This window comes from Colletotrichum navitas, assembly GCF_030913465.1.
Source record: "Colletotrichum navitas strain CBS 125086 chromosome Unknown LY79scaffold_1, whole genome shotgun sequence".
Lineage (NCBI taxonomy): Eukaryota > Fungi > Ascomycota > Sordariomycetes > Glomerellales > Glomerellaceae > Colletotrichum > Colletotrichum navitas.
Window position 1 is genome coordinate 1,418,640 of NW_026850547.1, and position 16,128 is coordinate 1,434,767.

At 57.7% G+C, this 16,128-nt stretch overlaps 6 protein-coding genes across 6 annotated transcripts; 3 read left to right on the forward strand and 3 right to left on the reverse strand.

Annotated features, from left to right (window-relative positions):
* Positions 1 to 483: 483 nt before the first annotated feature.
* LY79DRAFT_585845 (FAD binding domain-containing protein) lies at positions 484 to 2,684 on the forward strand (the record flags this gene model as incomplete). The annotated part of the gene is made up of 4 exons (XM_060560550.1): positions 484 to 773; positions 833 to 1,212; positions 1,270 to 2,304; positions 2,356 to 2,684. 4 exons carry the CDS (start codon positions 484 to 486, stop codon positions 2,682 to 2,684), a joined length of 2,034 nt encoding a protein of 677 aa, XP_060420867.1.
* A 733-nt stretch (positions 2,685 to 3,417) lies between these two features.
* Positions 3,418 to 5,259, reverse strand: LY79DRAFT_664671 (F-box domain-containing protein; the record flags this gene model as incomplete). The annotated part of the gene is made up of 1 exon (XM_060562935.1): positions 3,418 to 5,259. One exon carries the CDS (start codon positions 5,257 to 5,259, stop codon positions 3,418 to 3,420), a length of 1,842 nt encoding a protein of 613 aa, XP_060420868.1.
* A 739-nt stretch (positions 5,260 to 5,998) lies between these two features.
* On the reverse strand, positions 5,999 to 7,777 carry LY79DRAFT_503507 (methylmalonate-semialdehyde dehydrogenase; the record flags this gene model as incomplete). Its single annotated transcript, XM_060553402.1, has 2 exons — positions 5,999 to 7,053; positions 7,108 to 7,777. The coding sequence occupies 2 exons, from the start codon at positions 7,775 to 7,777 to the stop codon at positions 5,999 to 6,001; spliced, it is 1,725 nt and encodes a 574-aa protein (XP_060420869.1).
* An 863-nt stretch (positions 7,778 to 8,640) lies between these two features.
* Positions 8,641 to 10,700, reverse strand: LY79DRAFT_503193 (calreticulin family protein; the record flags this gene model as incomplete). Its single annotated transcript, XM_060553381.1, has 4 exons — positions 8,641 to 9,141; positions 9,204 to 9,988; positions 10,053 to 10,332; positions 10,551 to 10,700. The coding sequence occupies 4 exons, from the start codon at positions 10,698 to 10,700 to the stop codon at positions 8,641 to 8,643; spliced, it is 1,716 nt and encodes a 571-aa protein (XP_060420870.1).
* A 2,006-nt stretch (positions 10,701 to 12,706) lies between these two features.
* Positions 12,707 to 13,802, forward strand: LY79DRAFT_585849 (methylthioribulose-1-phosphate dehydratase; the record flags this gene model as incomplete). Its single annotated transcript, XM_060560551.1, has 3 exons — positions 12,707 to 12,858; positions 13,032 to 13,547; positions 13,709 to 13,802. 3 exons carry the CDS (start codon positions 12,707 to 12,709, stop codon positions 13,800 to 13,802), a joined length of 762 nt encoding a protein of 253 aa, XP_060420871.1.
* A 201-nt stretch (positions 13,803 to 14,003) lies between these two features.
* LY79DRAFT_17498 (uncharacterized protein) lies at positions 14,004 to 15,139 on the forward strand. Its single transcript, XM_060551253.1, has 2 exons — positions 14,004 to 14,117; positions 14,173 to 15,139. The coding sequence occupies exon 2, from the start codon at positions 14,259 to 14,261 to the stop codon at positions 15,072 to 15,074; it is 816 nt and encodes a 271-aa protein (XP_060420872.1). The 5' UTR covers positions 14,004 to 14,117; positions 14,173 to 14,258; the 3' UTR covers positions 15,075 to 15,139.
* The last annotated feature ends 989 nt before the right edge of the window (positions 15,140 to 16,128 follow it).

Here is a 16,128-nt window from a genome sequence, read left to right on the forward strand (position 1 = left end):
GTCCTGATCAGCCCTGGTCTGGCTGCATACTCGGTGACCTCTTACCTATTCCACCCATTATATTATATATCATTATATCTCGAGTACCACCTTCAGATCCAACGTCTTCCCCCCTCGTCGCGCATAAAGCCTCGGACGGAAAGACACCACAATACACACCACTTAAAACGGCTGGAGCCGTGCCTCGCTTTCCGACCTCGCTTCGAGCCCCCACGCCTACTTCAGCGCGCGCCTTTGTGCCCCAGTGTGGTGTAACTCGACGCGCACATTGCATACTTGACCCCCAAGCCCGAAACTCTCCAACTCTACTGTGCGAGCGCGGCTATTCCAACATCGTCCCGGTTGTCACCGAAATTCTTCGCACTAGACCGCCTGTAGTAGCCAGCTAGCCAGACACTTCTGCGCCGCTCGGCATACCTTGTTGTTTACGAACCCGGACCCGCATTGTCTGTGAGCCTGTGATATCGACAAACGCTGTCGATCATGGCACCCGGTGTACTGAACTCGGACGGTTCAATGGATGACCAGAACGGTCAAGTCGGCCAAAACGGCCAGACTGCCCCGGCCGGCAACGCCGCTGGGCGTTTAAACGCCTTCGACGCCACGTTAGACACTCTCACCCACTTACGTAGTCTGCCCGAGCCTCCTACGGAGGCCCAGGTGTGCGTCGTTGGTGCTGGTCCCGCCGGCCTCATGTTGGCTGCCAATCTCAGTCGATTTGGCATCAAGGTTGAGGTCATTGACGATAGGGCCGACCAGACGCCCGTTGGAAGGTAGGTAGAAGAAGTGCAGACCTCCCTCCATGGCAGTCGCAAGCTGACACTACGTGTAGGGCAGACGGGCTGCAACCCAAGACTATCGAGACCTTCCGTCAGATGCGCCTGGCCGACCCTTTGCTGCTCCGAGGCGTTCGCGTATACGACATTTCCTTCTGGCGGAGCACCGCCGACGAGCCGCTCCACAGACTGGGCCGCGAGGTCCACTACCCTCCCGTCATCGATGTCCTAGATCCGTACATTCTCCTCGTGCACCAGGGCATGGTTGAAGGCATCTTCATTGACGACCTGAAGAAGCGCGGGGTTGAGGTACGCAGGAATACGGCGTTCGAGTCCTACAGCGTCCCGGAAAACAAGGCCGGGCCTCTCCAAGTCAATTGTCGCACAAACGTCACCCAAGACCGGCGGACGATCCTCACACAGTATCTGGTTGGATGTAAGTAACTTGGGCGAAACTGGCCTCTCTTGCCAACGGGGAACTGACATGGCGCAGGCGATGGTGCCCACTCCAAGGTGCGGAAGAGCATTCCAGATGCGCGGGCAATTGGCCTGTCGCAACCGGCAATCTGGGGTGTTCTCGATGGCGAGCTCATCACCGATTTCCCGGACATTTGGTCCAAGACACTAGTCTACTCTCAGGAGTACGGATCCATTCTCATCATACCCAGAGAAAGGAACATGACACGCTTCTACATTGAGCTCAAGGCAAACCCCAAGGCAGACAAGCGAGACCTTGGCCAGGAGTTTGTCATGGCTCGCGCGAAGAAGATCATGGCACCTTTCGAAGTTGACTGGAAGTACATCGAGTGGTTTGGTCGTTACCAGATTGGTCAGAGAGTGGCCAGCCGATTCGTCGACCCCCATTTGAGGGCCTTCCTTGCGGGTGACGCCAGCCATACACACTCCCCGAAGTCGGCTCAAGGCATGAACACCTCCATGCACGACTCGTGGAACCTTGCCTGGAAGCTGAACCTGTCCATTCGAGGGCTCGCGAAGCAAGCCCTGCTCGAGAGTTACGAGGAGGAGCGAAGAAAGATCGCCATCGATTTGGTTAACTTTGACTACGAGCACGCGAACCAGATTGCTGGCGGCGACGCAGTAGCCCTATCTGAGAACTTCAGGACGAACGTTCGTTTCATTTCTGGTATTGGTGCCGAGTACTCCGAGAGCCCGTTAAACAGGGCCACCCCTCAAGGCCTCATCATGGGAGATGCCAGGCCTGGTTGCCTGCTTCCTCCTGCCAAGGTCACTAGATACATCGACTCCAACCCCGTAGACATCCAGATCGACATCCCGATGCTTGGGCAATTCCGCATCTACCTCCTCATGTGGGACATTCAGGCGTCGAGCCCCTTCCTGGAGACCTTCTGCCAGTCCCTTGCCTCGGCCAACTCTTTTATCAGCAAGTTGTCTGCTTCCGCAAGCGCTTCCTATGCTGCGCAGCCTAGACTGCCGTGCCCGGAGGACATCTACTACCGGCCCGAAAGATACACCGCCGTCAGCCATCTCTTCACTTTTGCCTTGATCAGTAAGTACTCTCCGGTCGACACTGTGGTGCTGTCACTAACATGAGCGCCAGCCACGATGCCCAAAAGCGATGTGGAGATCTCGGACCTCCCGGCTCTGCTACAGGACAGCCGTTGGACCTTCTACCTGGACGACATTCCAGAACAGGATACACGTGGCCAGCTTTGCACCAACAAGTGGCTTGGCAGCCTCGGACCCGGTGAGCTTGCCATAGTCAACGTACGTCCGGACGGCTACGTAGGCTCCGTCGGTCGATGGGACTCGAGCATGGACGACGCCGGTGAGGAGGCTGCCCGGTGGTTGGACGACTACTACAGCGGCTTCCTTCAGTTGCCCAACGGCTCATCGCCTACTCCTACTCCGACCCCCATGGCAGTTTAGTCATGTCAACTCTTCAATCTCGAGCCCGCTCTCAGGAGCTACTCGTTGGGCATTTCTGTAGCATACAAATCTCACATCACACGACACGCAACACATAAACAATAGCTTGACGATACCAAGCATCCAAGGAAACGCAAACATGAGATAATTGCTCTCTATCTCTCTATCTATCTATCTCAACTTATCTAGCAGGTGTTGGGGAGTGTAGCGGCGGTGTGGTTGTTATCACAGCATTTTCAGGAGCTAAAGGGGATGAATAATAAGCACAATCTGCTGCAAAGCAGAAAGCAGGGGTTCGGTACTGCAATTTTGTCATTTGTTCAGCACTCAGCTGAGTGGGCATGGTTTCAACACATTGGGCAAATACATGTCAATAGATGGGATCTTCATTGCAGATCACAGCTCCTTTTCTTGGCCCTTATCCGCTTGCGCCACAAGCCAGCGCGCGCGCCTGGGGTCTTGGTCGTGAGGAAGTGACACCACATTGGGGCCGTTCGTGCGAGTTGTCATCTCCCTCATACACCCACGTTGGCAACTATTGCCCCCCCCCCCTGTCTGGGATCTTCCGAAAGAACCGACTGGTATTGCCGCTGCCTGCCGCTGCCTGCCGATGGCCAGAAGGACGTCAAGGCGATGTCTGTCTCTGTCCTCTTTGGACGGCTGGGGTTCAGCGTCTGACGTGAAGCTTCAGAATCCTGTCCAGCTATCGGTCGATACGCTGACGCCAGACCCGTCAGAATCGAACCACGCTGACATCCCCCGCAGTGTCCTCCCCGATGACCCACCTCTCGTCGCCCGCCAGCGCAGCGCCCTTCATCAGCGTCTTCCACATGTCGTCGTCGAACTGCGCCTCGCCCCGCACCGCCGTCTCAGCGCCGGCGCTGGCCTCCCCTTCGCCCGGGGCGTCGTCTCTCCTGCGGCCGCCGTCGTCGACGCTGGCGCTGACGGTCGTCATCGCGAAGCACCGCCTCCCGCAGACCCTGACGCCCGCCGCGGCGTCGACGGCCTCAGCGACGGTGAGGTAGGGAAACTCTTCGTGACGCCAGCAGGGGGCGCGCCCAGGCCACGCTGTTTCTGCCGCTGCCCCAGGCCGCGACCGGGCGACGGGGCAAAAGGATCTCTCGGCGTCGCCGTCGGCGCCGCACTCGTGGACCCACCGCGGCCCGGCCCCGGAGAGCGGGATCCCGACGCTACGCACCGTATGCCGTGCCGGCGGGTTCTCGGAGGCATGCGGGCCCGAGGACCAGATGTGGTCTTCCTCCTGGACGAAGACGTGGCCGCGCACCGCGTCCGTCTCATCCCCGTCGTGCGGAACGGCGTCGAGGGCGAGTCGCATCAGCCGCGGCGTGTGGAGCTGCCTCACTCCCCAGTGGTCCAGCTCACCGTTAGTGAGACGGAGGACGATTTCGGGACCCGGGTCGGAGGGGGGCTTGTCCGAGCACGACAGGTCGAGGCTGGGTCGGTAGGGCGAGGGTCCGTTCAGCGACCACACGACGAGGCGCTCGAGGGGGGTGTCCTCACCCCAGGGGGAGCGGTTGGGCTGATGGGCGAAGAGGGCGTAGTGCGTCGCGTTGTGGGTCGAGAAGATGCGATCTGAAATATGGATGGGGAGGCCGAGGTAGTGGATCTTCCATTCCGAGCGGAAGGCCACCATGGGGGCCTGGTCACGAGCCGCGTCGTCCCCGCCCTCGCCCGTCGCTGCCGGGTTTCCGCTTCCGTCCCGCTTTACCGGCGGCCTGTTGCCCGATGGACAGAGAGGCGAGGAGACGGCGCGCACGTCGAACGCCGTGGCGAAGTGGCGATGTGCGACCTCGCCCTCGTTCAGCGGGTGGGAACCCTGCGCTTCTGCCCACTCAACAACGAGGAGTCCCTCGGCGAGGCGCACACGACGGACGACTTTCTCGGCCCAGTCGAAGGGGACCGTCGACTCGTCGCCCGAGTTCAAGTCCAGGACCTTCAAGACGGGGGGTTCCGAGGACGTTGAGGACGTGGAAGAGGCAGATGACGACTCAGGAGACGTGGCCCCGGAACACGGCCAGGAAGATGCGGCGGGACGAGCCGGAGAGGGAGAAGGGTACACAAGCACCCCGTCGGCGTATGTCCAGTTAGGGTCTGCGAGCGCGAGGTGCGCCAAGTGAACGTCGACAGCGAGCTGGCGCGCCCACGGTGCGAAGCGGCGGAGGGGGGCCGACGGCTTCAGGATCGGGATCGTCGTGAGGGAGTGGAACGCGGCCCTGGAGAGGTTGTGGTAGCGCCTAGCTACGCGCGCGAAGAGGGCGGGCCAATCCGGTTCTGCGCCGGCTGCTCCTGTCGGGGGCCCCTCCCGCCGCGGCTGTTTGTGTTCTCGGGGCGGGGCCAGCCGTTCCTGCGCCTGCGAGGACACCCGCGCCCTCAGCAGCCGGCACTCCAGCGACCGGGGGAAGAAGACATGGAGTAGGGCCTGCGAGAGGTCGGGCCTGGTGAGGGCCGCGTGGGAGGCACGGGAGACGAGGCGGCAGAGGACGATCTCGCGCGGGGTGAGGTGGTAGAGGACCTCGAGGAAGAGAGTGTCGGGGAGATCCGTCAATTGATACATTGTTCTACAACTCGCCCTTGCGTCTCGAAAGCGCACAGCCTGATCCGGTGACTATACCGTCTGGTTGCGGCCCTGATTGATGGGAGATGGCGGAACGGGGTCCGGGTGGTGACCATTCAAACTCGGACGCCAGCAAAGTACCTACCCACCAGGCGGCTGCAGGAGTACCAAGCCCGTACCTCGTATATTTAGTTATTATGCTCGACGAACGGGGCTTATAGTCGCCAACGCAATTCATCGCCCAGTGATGGGGGTTACGTTGGAGTTGAACGCAAGAGTGTGAAGTTTTGGAAACTGTCTGCGACCATTACTAAGACCCTCCCCCCAATCGAGACATCATCTCCTAAGCGCTCTACCTATAGCAGCCGCTGTCACCATTTTCTTTTAGTTTGCGAAGAAGAAAAAAACCCCCCAAAGAAAAAATTGCAAGTCTCTCATATCAAAAGTTGGCAACAAGATATAGAAGTATGCTTCGTTTGTTGGCTTATTCCGCCGAGTTTCTAGCAGCCTATGTATGCATTTTTTGTGTGCCTTGCTCATCCGGCCATGCCATTTTCGGTCCAGTGCGCACGCTCTTTTTTTTTTTCTCTTTTCAAAACAACCAGAAAACGACCAATTTCAGATACATGCTTTGAAAGAAAAAAGCCCATTCGGCGGGTCCGTCCTCTTGCCCCTCAAGAAGCCCAAGCCAAGCCCAGATGTTCTCTGCGTTGCCCCCTTTCCACATTCACCGCCATGTTCATGAGTGAGTCGGCATGGCGACGTCAGCCTTTTGAGAAATGGCGTCGGCGCTCTGCCAGAGCGCGGTGACCGTCTTCTGCTGCGTGTAGAAGTTGATGCCGGGTCTTCCGTAAAAGGTGTTCGCGCCGCCGCCGGCGATGCTCTTCTTGTTGCCGGTGAAGGAGAACATGGGCAGGGGCACGGGGATAGGTACGTTGATGCCGATCTGGCCGGCCTCGATGTTGCGACGGAAAGCCTCCGCGGTGGCGCCGGAGCGGGTGAAGATGGCCGTGCCGTTGCCGTACTCGCTCTTGTTGATGAGCTCGATGGCGTCGTCCAGTGTCTCGACGTTGAGGCAGACCAACACCGGCCCGAAGATCTCCTCCGTGTAGCACTTCATGTTGGGCGTCACGTTGGTGATGATGGTGGGGGCGACCCAGTTGCCGTTGGGGTACTTGGCGGGCTTGTAACCGCGGCCGTCGAGGAGGATGGTGGCGCCCTCGTCCTCGGCGCTCTGGATCAGGCTCTCAATGCGCTGCTTGCTCTGAGGGGAGATGACGGGGCCGAGGTCGGCGCCCTCCTCGAAACCGCCGTCGACCTTGAGCTTCTTGGCCAGCTCGGCCAGCTCAGGGAGCCACTCCTTGGTCTCGCCGACAAGGACGAGGGTGCTGAGAGCCATGCAGCGCTGCCCGGCGGCGCCGAACGCGGCACCGACGACGCTGTTGAGGAAGTGGTTCTTGTTGCAGTCCGGGAGGACGGCAGCGTGGTTCTTGGCGCCCAGGTTGGCCTGCACGCGCTTGCCGTGTGCGGAGCCCTTGTTGAAAATGTACTCGCCGGCCTTGTTGCCGCCGACGAAGCTCACGGCCTTGATGACCGGGTCCTCGAGGATGAAGTCGACCGTCTTGTGGGCGCCGTGCACAATGTTGACCACGCCCTCGGGGAAACCGGCTTTCTGAGCGAGCTCGGCGAGGATCATGGCCGCACCAGGGTCCCTCTCGGAGGGCTTCAGGACGAGGGTGTTGCCGGTGACGGTCGCGATGGGGATGCACCAGAGGGGAATCATGGCGGGGAAGTCTAGACAGTGTTAGTATTGTTGTCTCTTCCTTGGCCGGTTGGGGAATCACCCACTGAAGGGGCAGATGGCAGCCACGACGCCCAATGGCTCGCGGTAGCTCCTCGTCTCCATGTCCTTGGCAACCTCCAACAGCTCGCCCTTCAGCAGCTCGGGCGCACCACAGGCGGCCTCGGCGACCTGCAGACCACGGAGGACGTCGCCCTTGGCGTCGGCAAACGTCTTGCCCTGCTCGAGAGTGATGCTGGCGGCCAGGCGGTCCCAGTTCTCGCGGATGAGGGCAACGAATTTGAACATGATCTGCTGGCGGGCCAGCACGCTCATGGCGCGCCACTTGGGAAAGGCCTTCTCGGCCGAGTCGACGGCGGCCTGCAGCTCCTCGGTGGTCATCTGCGGCACGCGGGTGACGAGGTTGTTGGTGGCCGGGTCGTGCAGGTCGATGAAGTCGGTGGCGCTCGAGGTGACGAACTTGTTGTCGATGAAGTAGGGGGTATCCTCGGGCTTCGCAATCTTCTCGTGCGTGTTGGGGTACGATTCAGCCGTCGAGGCCAGAGCGGCGTTGAGGTGCCGCGCCGTGGCGTGTATCCTCCTCGCCGCGACGGCGGAGATGGGGGAGCTAGAGGACGTCATGGTCTTTGCTGAGGACAATAGTGAAGAGCGGGCGAGAGACACTCCAGATGTTCGGCCAGCGCCGGCAGTAATGCTACGAGAGATGGCTCGACGCATTGTGAAGGAAAGGGAGAAGAAGAATAAGTGCAAAGAGCGGGGGGAGAGGTCAGGTGTATGAGAGTTTCTGATGAGAGCAATTGGGCAACTAGAAACCGCGCTACAGACTATGCAGGTCAGTCCGTTCCGTCTCAGACCAATAACCAGCCACTTCAACCAAGAGAAGACACGACGACGGCGGCCGGAGGCGGGCGACAATGTAGTCCCTTATAAAGCCCCCAGGAGAACTCGGCGAGCTGCCAGAGTGTGGGGAAAGGTTGGGGTGGGGTAAGAGATAACGCTGTTTACGCAGTAACCGGGTCGGATCCCCGCCGAATTCCCCAACCCTCTGGCACCGAGGTCGGCCTCTATGCCGTCCAATGCCGAAGGGATCCGTGCTGGAAGCAACAAGCAGTGTGGGCACTCTGCGCGCTGGGTAGCGTAAACGGCGTAAGGAGCGTCTCACGTTGGCGGTCTGTGGATCTTGACCCTTCAAAGCAACAGCTCGAGGCACCACAGTTGGCCGCGAAAACTAGCAGTATTTTGTTCCATAATCAATGATAGAATAGCAGATGCCAGTGTGATCACTTTGGTACATAACCTCAAGATTGCATGTAGCGATTGTTTGGTCAAATCCCTTTTTTTCGGTAGCTACCTAGAATACACCTACGCCATGCTCTGTCCCTTGATGGCCGAAACAGACGTAATGAGGGAGTTAAACTGAAAAAAGCAGCATCCGGATCTCTCTTTGGTCCCCAAATCACCCTGGTGCCATGCTAGCACGAGGCTTCTGGCCATTTGCCTCATTTTTTGTTCCCTCCTTTCCCGCAAATAAGATCAGAGAAAGCCAGCTAATTCACAATTCCACTTCGAGACACTCCAATTTAAGACGAGCTGCGGGTGTTGCGCTTGGTGGCATCCTTCGCGACGTCAGCACCTGAGGCAACAGCCTTGGAAGCCTTGTCCTTAACATCCTTGGCCTTGTCCTTCACGTCAGCGGCAGCCTTCTTGGCAGCCGGAGGGGCACTGCCAGAGCTGGCAATGCCAACAATGATGGCAATGATGGTGACGAGAAGAGCACCGATGCCACCTGCAACCTCGGGAACGAACTTAATGGCCTGGATGGGGTCCTTCTGGGCAATGGTGATGAAGAGGTCGAGCTTCTCCTTGATGAAATGAACGGGGTCGTCGAGGAACTTGAGGTCGTTAGGTGACTTGGGCTTCTCGGCGTCCTTGGGCTTGTCGGCGAGCTCGAGGAGCTGCTCGATGGGGTGCTTCTCCTTGAAGGTCTCCTCGGCGAACTTGGCGGCATCCTCAACGGAGTGGCCGATGTAAATGTTGTCGAAGAGGATGTCGTTCTGCATGGTCCAGATCTCAAAACCAATCTGTCGGTCCTTTCGTTAGCAAGGGAGGATATTCATCTGGATTATCAGGTAATAAAACTTACAGCGCCCATGGGCTCGAAGTTGGCGGGGGTCTTGTCCTCGTAGTAATCGGGGTTCTTGATCTTGCGGGGAGCCCAGACGCCCTTGTAGGCAGGGTTGTCGATGTAAGGCGCAGTCCACTTGCCCTTGTAGTCGGGGTTCTTCTTCATGGGCTTCGTCCAGGGACCACAGCCAGAAGCCTCGGTGCACTTGGGGTTAGGGACAGTAGGGGCGACCCAGTCACCATCCTCCTCGTCATCCCAGTCCTCGGGCTTCTGGGCCTCAGGGTCGGGGATGGTAAGGGGCTCATCCTCAAGCCAGTCCTCGGGCTTGGTGGCCTCCTCGTCAACGATCTCGAAGGGAGCGTCCTCGTCCCAGTCCTCGGGCTTCTTGGCCTCGGGGTCGGGGATACGGGCCTCGTCAACCCAATCCTCGGGCTTGGAGTCCTTGGGGTCGTCAATCTCCTTCTCGGGGTTGACAGAGGGGGAGAAGTCCTCAAGAAGGGAGCCGGTCTTAACCTGCTCGCCGTTCTGCTGAATGATGAAGGTGTTGTTGGGGTGAACAATGAGGGTGTAGAGCTCGGTGGTCTTGACGATGCGAGCGGTGGGGGGAGAGGTGAGGTGCTTCTCCTCGTACTCGCCCGTCTTGGGGTTCTTGTGGTTGAAGATGAAGTGGACCTTGTTGGTGTGGCCACACTTATCGGGACCAAACATGATCACGTAGGGGGTGGCATTGGAGAACTCCTCCTGGTGAAGAGCCTTGTTCTCACGAAGGAGCTTGAGGTAAGCGCCACCGCACTCGAGTCCGTCTGCAGGAAACAGTTGTCAGCATTGGCGACGGTTAGCACATTGGAGCTAGGTCTCGAAACTTACTCTGAAGCTTAACCTCATACTGAACAACGAGAGTCTGGCCCTTGTTGTCAATCTTCTTGGGGAACTTGGCCGAGATGGCGTGGTGAGCAGCAGGGTTCTTGATAACAAGACCCTTGTCGCCTTCCATGCCCTTGTAGACGGTGGGCTCCTCAACAGACCACTCGCCAACGTAGGCCCATTCCTCGTCGTCCTTCGAGTCTTTCTTGGCGTGGGAAGGTCTCCAGCGAGACTCCCAGTCGTCGGTGAACTGCTCAAGGAAGGGGGCCTTGAGAGAGGTAGGCTGTATAAGGGAGGGGGGAACACCATTGTCAGAAACTTGCATACTATTGCTGGCAGAACAAGCAGACGCGGTGAAGCTCAAAGGATACTCCAGCCCCTGTGCTGGTGTGCTCGAGGCCGTGCGCCAGGCGTGAGATCGCAGCACAGAAGCAGCGAGGGGATCATCCAGAGTAACAAAGAGAAACAAGCCGCCCAAAGCGGGGAAGGAGAGAAGCTTACAGTGAAAGTAGGCAGCTGGGGGGCAATCGAGGTAGCAGAATCAGCGGCAGTAGAGCTCTTGTCATCACTCAGAACCTTCTGAGCATCGTCGGCGTAGGCACCGCCGGCGAGCAGAGCCGCGGCGGACAACGCAGCAGCGTTGAACTTCATGATGGGCGAAAGGGTATTAGATTCTCGACTTCAAGGGGTGGAAAGCAGCGTTAAAGCAATTGGAGTTTGAGAGTTAAGAGAGAGAGAGAGAGATGTTGCCAATTGAATGACAATGAAAGAGTTGCTCCCAGCGCGATAGATGGTGAGGACTGAGTTGTTTCGAGGAGGAATTTCCCAAGGAAAGGGAAAAGAGTTTCGGAAGAAGGAATGGGGCGAGGAAGGCGCCGGATTTATCAGTTTGTGAGGCAGGTGCTTGTCGGCGGGTTGTGCTCAACGTGTCCTTTTTTTGTGGTAAAGGTATCCGTACTGGGAGCACTAGCCAGCAGTCAGCACCACCAAAGCACCCAGCAGCTAGGGGAGAGCTCACCGTCGCCCTCTCGGGGGAAGGCAAGGTAAGCCATTTGGACCAATCATCTTGTTACAAAATTGGGGTCTGGGCCCAAGGAAGCAGCAGCAGCAGGAGCAGCAGCAGTTGCCTCTGCGCGTGCGCCAGGGGTTGTAGGGGCTGCACGGGGTCGCTGATGCCCGGCGCACCAATCCGAAAGCGCTGTGGTACCTTTTTCAGTGGGCCTTGCTTGTTGAGTTGCGGACTGTGGCTAAGGAAAGTGCGGGGGCCCCTTGGCGGAAGGTGAGGGATCCGCCGGCTGTGACAGTGAGAGGGATTCATGGTGCTTCGACGAGCTTCCAAACCTCAAATGCTTATCCTGGTTTGCGGAACCGAGCTCTTCCCAGTCCAGCCTGCCGCTCTGCTCTGCTCGGGATAAGTGGTGGAATACAAAGAATACATTGATGCAAGTGCCTAGGCGCAGCGCCTCGCATCTTTTCTAAGCTCGGTCTAAAATACGCCGCATATTTCAATCATGCTTCCATACTCGATCTCGCGCCTGTCATCTGCTTCTTAGTAAGCACCGGATTGGTTAACACTCGAAGGACTAGGTTGGTGGCTGATGCCGATATGTCTGGAGACTGGCTGCATTGTCGCTGCGTCGTAGCCACCGCTCTTGCATGACAATCGACCCCGGGAGGCTTTACTATAGCAGAGAGGTCAAACAGATTCCCAGAGTGCGCGGATATGCCTCGGCTATGCCAGTGCCTGATAGTCATCGGCATCGGGCGATCTTGGCTGGGTTTCAGTGCCTCTCGAAGTACTTCTGCTTTGGGCAGGAGGATTCGTGGGTTTAATTTCAGACAAGAGTCAGATTTCAATTGCACTTATTTATCAGTCTCATGCGTAATATCTCACCAGAGCTTAATAGAGCCCTTTCGGCATCCCCACTCGGGATAAATAGCAACACGGCGGGCGCTGTCGTTGAAAGAGGTTAGGTGTCCTTTTCCCGCATCACCTGCAGGACACCCCCCCATATGCATCAATCCGGCCGGACTAGCTGCCGATTCTTCACCAGCGTGTCTCATCAGTTCTTAGCCGGTGACTTGTGTCGCCCTGGGTTTCCACTGTTGCATGCTTCTCCTGAAGGCACCAGTCGCAGTCGGTGGGCTTTCAGAAGCTTGTGATGGGCCCATTGGCACCACAAGTTGAGAGCTACGATGTGTTCGACCAATGGGAACGAGTCTTTCCCTCTACATCAGCCAACCGTGCCGGCCAACCGTGCCGTACTGGGAAGAGAGCGCTCCGTGCCGTGCGTGCTTTACCATGTGGGGAAGACACAAGGTGCCACTGGCCCATTTCATTCGGCCGATTTCAGCCTCACATGCATGCATGTGGCTCGGGCAGGAAAACTCTGGAGCCTCATTTTGAGTGAATGACACATTTGGCTCACTGAGACGAGTCAACTCGCCGTCTTGATATTGTTGCGGTCGTTTGTTATCCGTGATTTAGTCCAGTGAAAACTTATCTGTACAGCTTTTTCTTGGAATATTCTATCCACTCAGGTTCGCCTCAGTTAGATCTCGAACTTGTCGTCTCTTGAATAACCCCGTCTGCGTTTCTACCCCGCGGACAACCCCTCCCCAACCGCCTTCCGATATCATCTCGGAAACAGTTCATCATGGCGTCTGCGAGCGAGATTCAGCACCCCGACCAACTCATCACCTCGGACGATCCAGAGCACCCAGCGAACCTCATCCCTTCCCTGTGCGCAAAGTTTTGGACCCTCGGCTGGGTCACGGGCACTGGCGGTGGCTGCTCCATCCGAGATGAGTAAGTGAAGCCACAGCCTGCGTCGTTCTCTCATGTTTGTCCGAGCAAATGTGCCTCGCAGTCTCACTTGCTTGGCTCCCATCTCGTATTAAAGAGACCATAAACACCACCAACCACCCAGTCGCCCCTGCACAAGAAGCACCAGACCATGGCTCTCACTTACACTCTCCCAGCGACCTCGTCTACCTCGCCCCCTCGGGCGTCCAGAAGGAACTCATGAAGCCCCAGGACATCTATGTCCTCTCCCTCGCTGCACAGGAGTCATCCCTCAAGAACCGCGTCTACCTGCGCTCCCCGCCGTCCTACAAGCCCTCCCAGTGCACCCCGCTCTTCCTTGCCGCCTTCACCCGCCGCGGCGCCGGCTGCTGCATCCACACGCACTCTCACTGGGCCGTCCTCGTCACCCTGATCCTCGAGTCCCGCGGCGCCGGAAACGACAAGCTCTTCGAGATCAACAACATCGAACAGATCAAGGGCTTCGGCAAGGGCTTCCAGAAGCAGGGCAACCTCGGTTACCACGACACCCTGCGCATCCCCGTCATCGAGAACACGGCTCACGAAGAGGACCTGACTGAGTTCCTCGAGGAGGCTATGGACAAGTATCCCGACACCTACGCCGTCCTGGTACGAAGGCACGGCGTCTACGTCTGGGGCGACAACGTCCACAAGGCCAAGACACAATGCGAGAGGTGAGCTTCATTTTGGTTGAGACGACGTCTCTGTTCGAGATAGACAGGCCCCCCGATCCTTGTCTGCCCGAGAGCATCCCTCCCCATCCCTTGTACCTGATCCCCCGCACGCCCGCTGTATTAAAAAGGCGTCGAGAAATGCTGACGATCGTCTTGTGTAGCCTGGATTATCTATTCCAACTGGCCGTTGAAATGAAACAGCTGGGTATCCCCTGGATCAGCGACGTTCCAGTCGTTAAGCCTACCCGAACCTAGTCAGCACTGATTATTAGGTGGGATGCAATCGGGTAGTATGAATCTTGTGACCTCAGTGATGCGATCAACGCACTAGGGGTCAAATCCTAACGCATTTTGGGGCCGAATGAAGGCTGCGCTGGTCAAGACCCTTCATAAGCTCTTGTCGCACAAATCCGCCGCTTCAACGTGTTGATAGGGGTTTAGTAAGACTTGATTGATCCAAGCAGGCATATCAAAGCCAAGATGAACTGCAATAGGGAAACAAACCCCGATGCGCAATTGAATGAGCGAAATGCTGTAATAATTGAGGTTGGCAGACGTTGGTGTCCACTTGTACGTTAACACATGTTCATGCAAATTGCCTATTTATTATTGATCGCATGTACAGCATATATGCCTCCTCTCCAAATGGTATATATCCTCCGCCCATTCATCCAACAAATCTCCCCATACCCCTTTTATACTCATCATTGAATGCCAAAAAGAAGATATTTAGAGAAGGAGAGCGCCGATAATACCGACAAGTCCAAGCGAGGCAGAGCCAATGAGGGCAGGGGCAGCGTTGGGAGCAGCGTTGGGAGAAGAGCTTGCACTGGCGGCAGCCTCGGTACCGGAGGCACCGGTGGCGCCGGCCGTGCGGGAAGCAGAGCCAGTGGCGGCGGCACCAGAGCGGGTGGCAGAAGCAGAAGCAGCAGAGGCGCTGGAGCCGGAGCCGGAGCCGGAGCCGGAGCCGCCGGTGGCAGCAGGGGTGCCGCCGCTGCTGAAGAAGTACTCGCTAATGCACTTCTGGGAGCAGTCGGCGTACTTCTGAGTCTGCTCGGGGGAGCCGTCGCCCTGGGGGCATGCGGCGACACAAGCGGTGGTCTTGTTGACCTGGCTCTCGTCAGGGTTGGGGACCTAGAGGTGAACGTGTTAGCCATTACTTGCTTCTTTCCCCCCCCTTTCGCACGGCCTGCGCCTCTCGATCCGCAGGTCTTGCGGGGGAGACAATCTCAGGCCTATATTGGGAAACCCATTTGTGGAAGGGGGCGCGGGCTATCGTACCGAAATGCACTTGGACTGGCAGCCGACGTCGGTGGCAGGGCAGGCCTTGAGGCAGTTGGCGATGGCAGCCTGCTCGGAAGAGGCAGCGGAGGTAGCGGTGCTGGTAGTGGTGGCGAGAGTGGTCGACTGAGCAGAGGCCAGGATGGCGAGAGCGCCGGTGACGATGATGGAGGTGAAACGCATCTTGAAGTGTTGGTTGGTTTGTTGATATTACACGAGTATATTAAGAACGGTGTAACTTGTTGATAGTCGAACACAGACAGCGAGGGTAGGCGTTTTGAAACAGGCGTGGAGCAACGAATGGACAGCAGAGGCTAAAGAGGAAGAGAGGAGGGAAGGGAGGGAAAGAGTAGAGTGGACGGACTGGAGGTGGGTTTAATAGTATGTGTGACCCCGAGCGACAGACCATCTCCGTCTCCAACGTCGACCTTTTCCTGCTTGTGGGTTACCAGCCAAGGCATGCCAACACCCCTGGTGCCGTGCTATGATTAGTCTTGGGAGTGGCCCCTTTCCCCTCCTCCCACCCCTCCCCATTTAGCGGCTACTACGTACGAAGTATTTCGTTGGTGTGCATCCCGTCGACGAAGTTCTCCTTCGTGTCCGTGGGCTGGGGAACACACTTGTCTGCATGCAAGGGCGGTGGGTATACATGTGGGGCCCAATGGGGACCTGGAAAGTTCTCTTCACGCAGTGGGAAAGCGCCAGAAGCGGACCCAGATGCGAACACAGTACCTGACGCCTCCCTTTTCCGATAGTTCAGTTCGATTCAGGCAGAGAGAGAGAGAGAGAGAGACAGAGCATGTGTTTACTCTCCTCTGACTGATGACTCGACTACGACGAGCCAGTGACCCCGCCCCAACGTCGTGTTGATGTGGGCGAGAGGACCCAAAAGCCAAACACAAGCGAGGAAAGGAAGGGATCAAAGCAAGGTTAGAGGGAGGCGGTGATCGAATCGGATCGCGCCATATCTGGGGAAAGCTAGGTTGATACCTACGCCTTGGACAACTAGGCTACAAGAGTACGTGCCTGCAAGGCAGGAGGAGACACAGAGCAGACAGGCAGGTTCTCTCCGCTTCGCTTCCTGCTTCCCTGGGGCCCATCCTCCACCACTTTACCTAGGGTAGAAGGAGGGAAGGGAGAGCGAGAGCAAGAGCGAGAGACACTCGTGCCTCCCGGGCACAGTTCCCTGCGACTCGTGCTGCCTACCAGGGTGGGCCTAGGCCAGGTGTTGAACTCAATTTAAGATTGCACATGGTTTTTTTTCTTTTTCTTTTTCTTTCCTGGTGTCATTTGGTTTGCT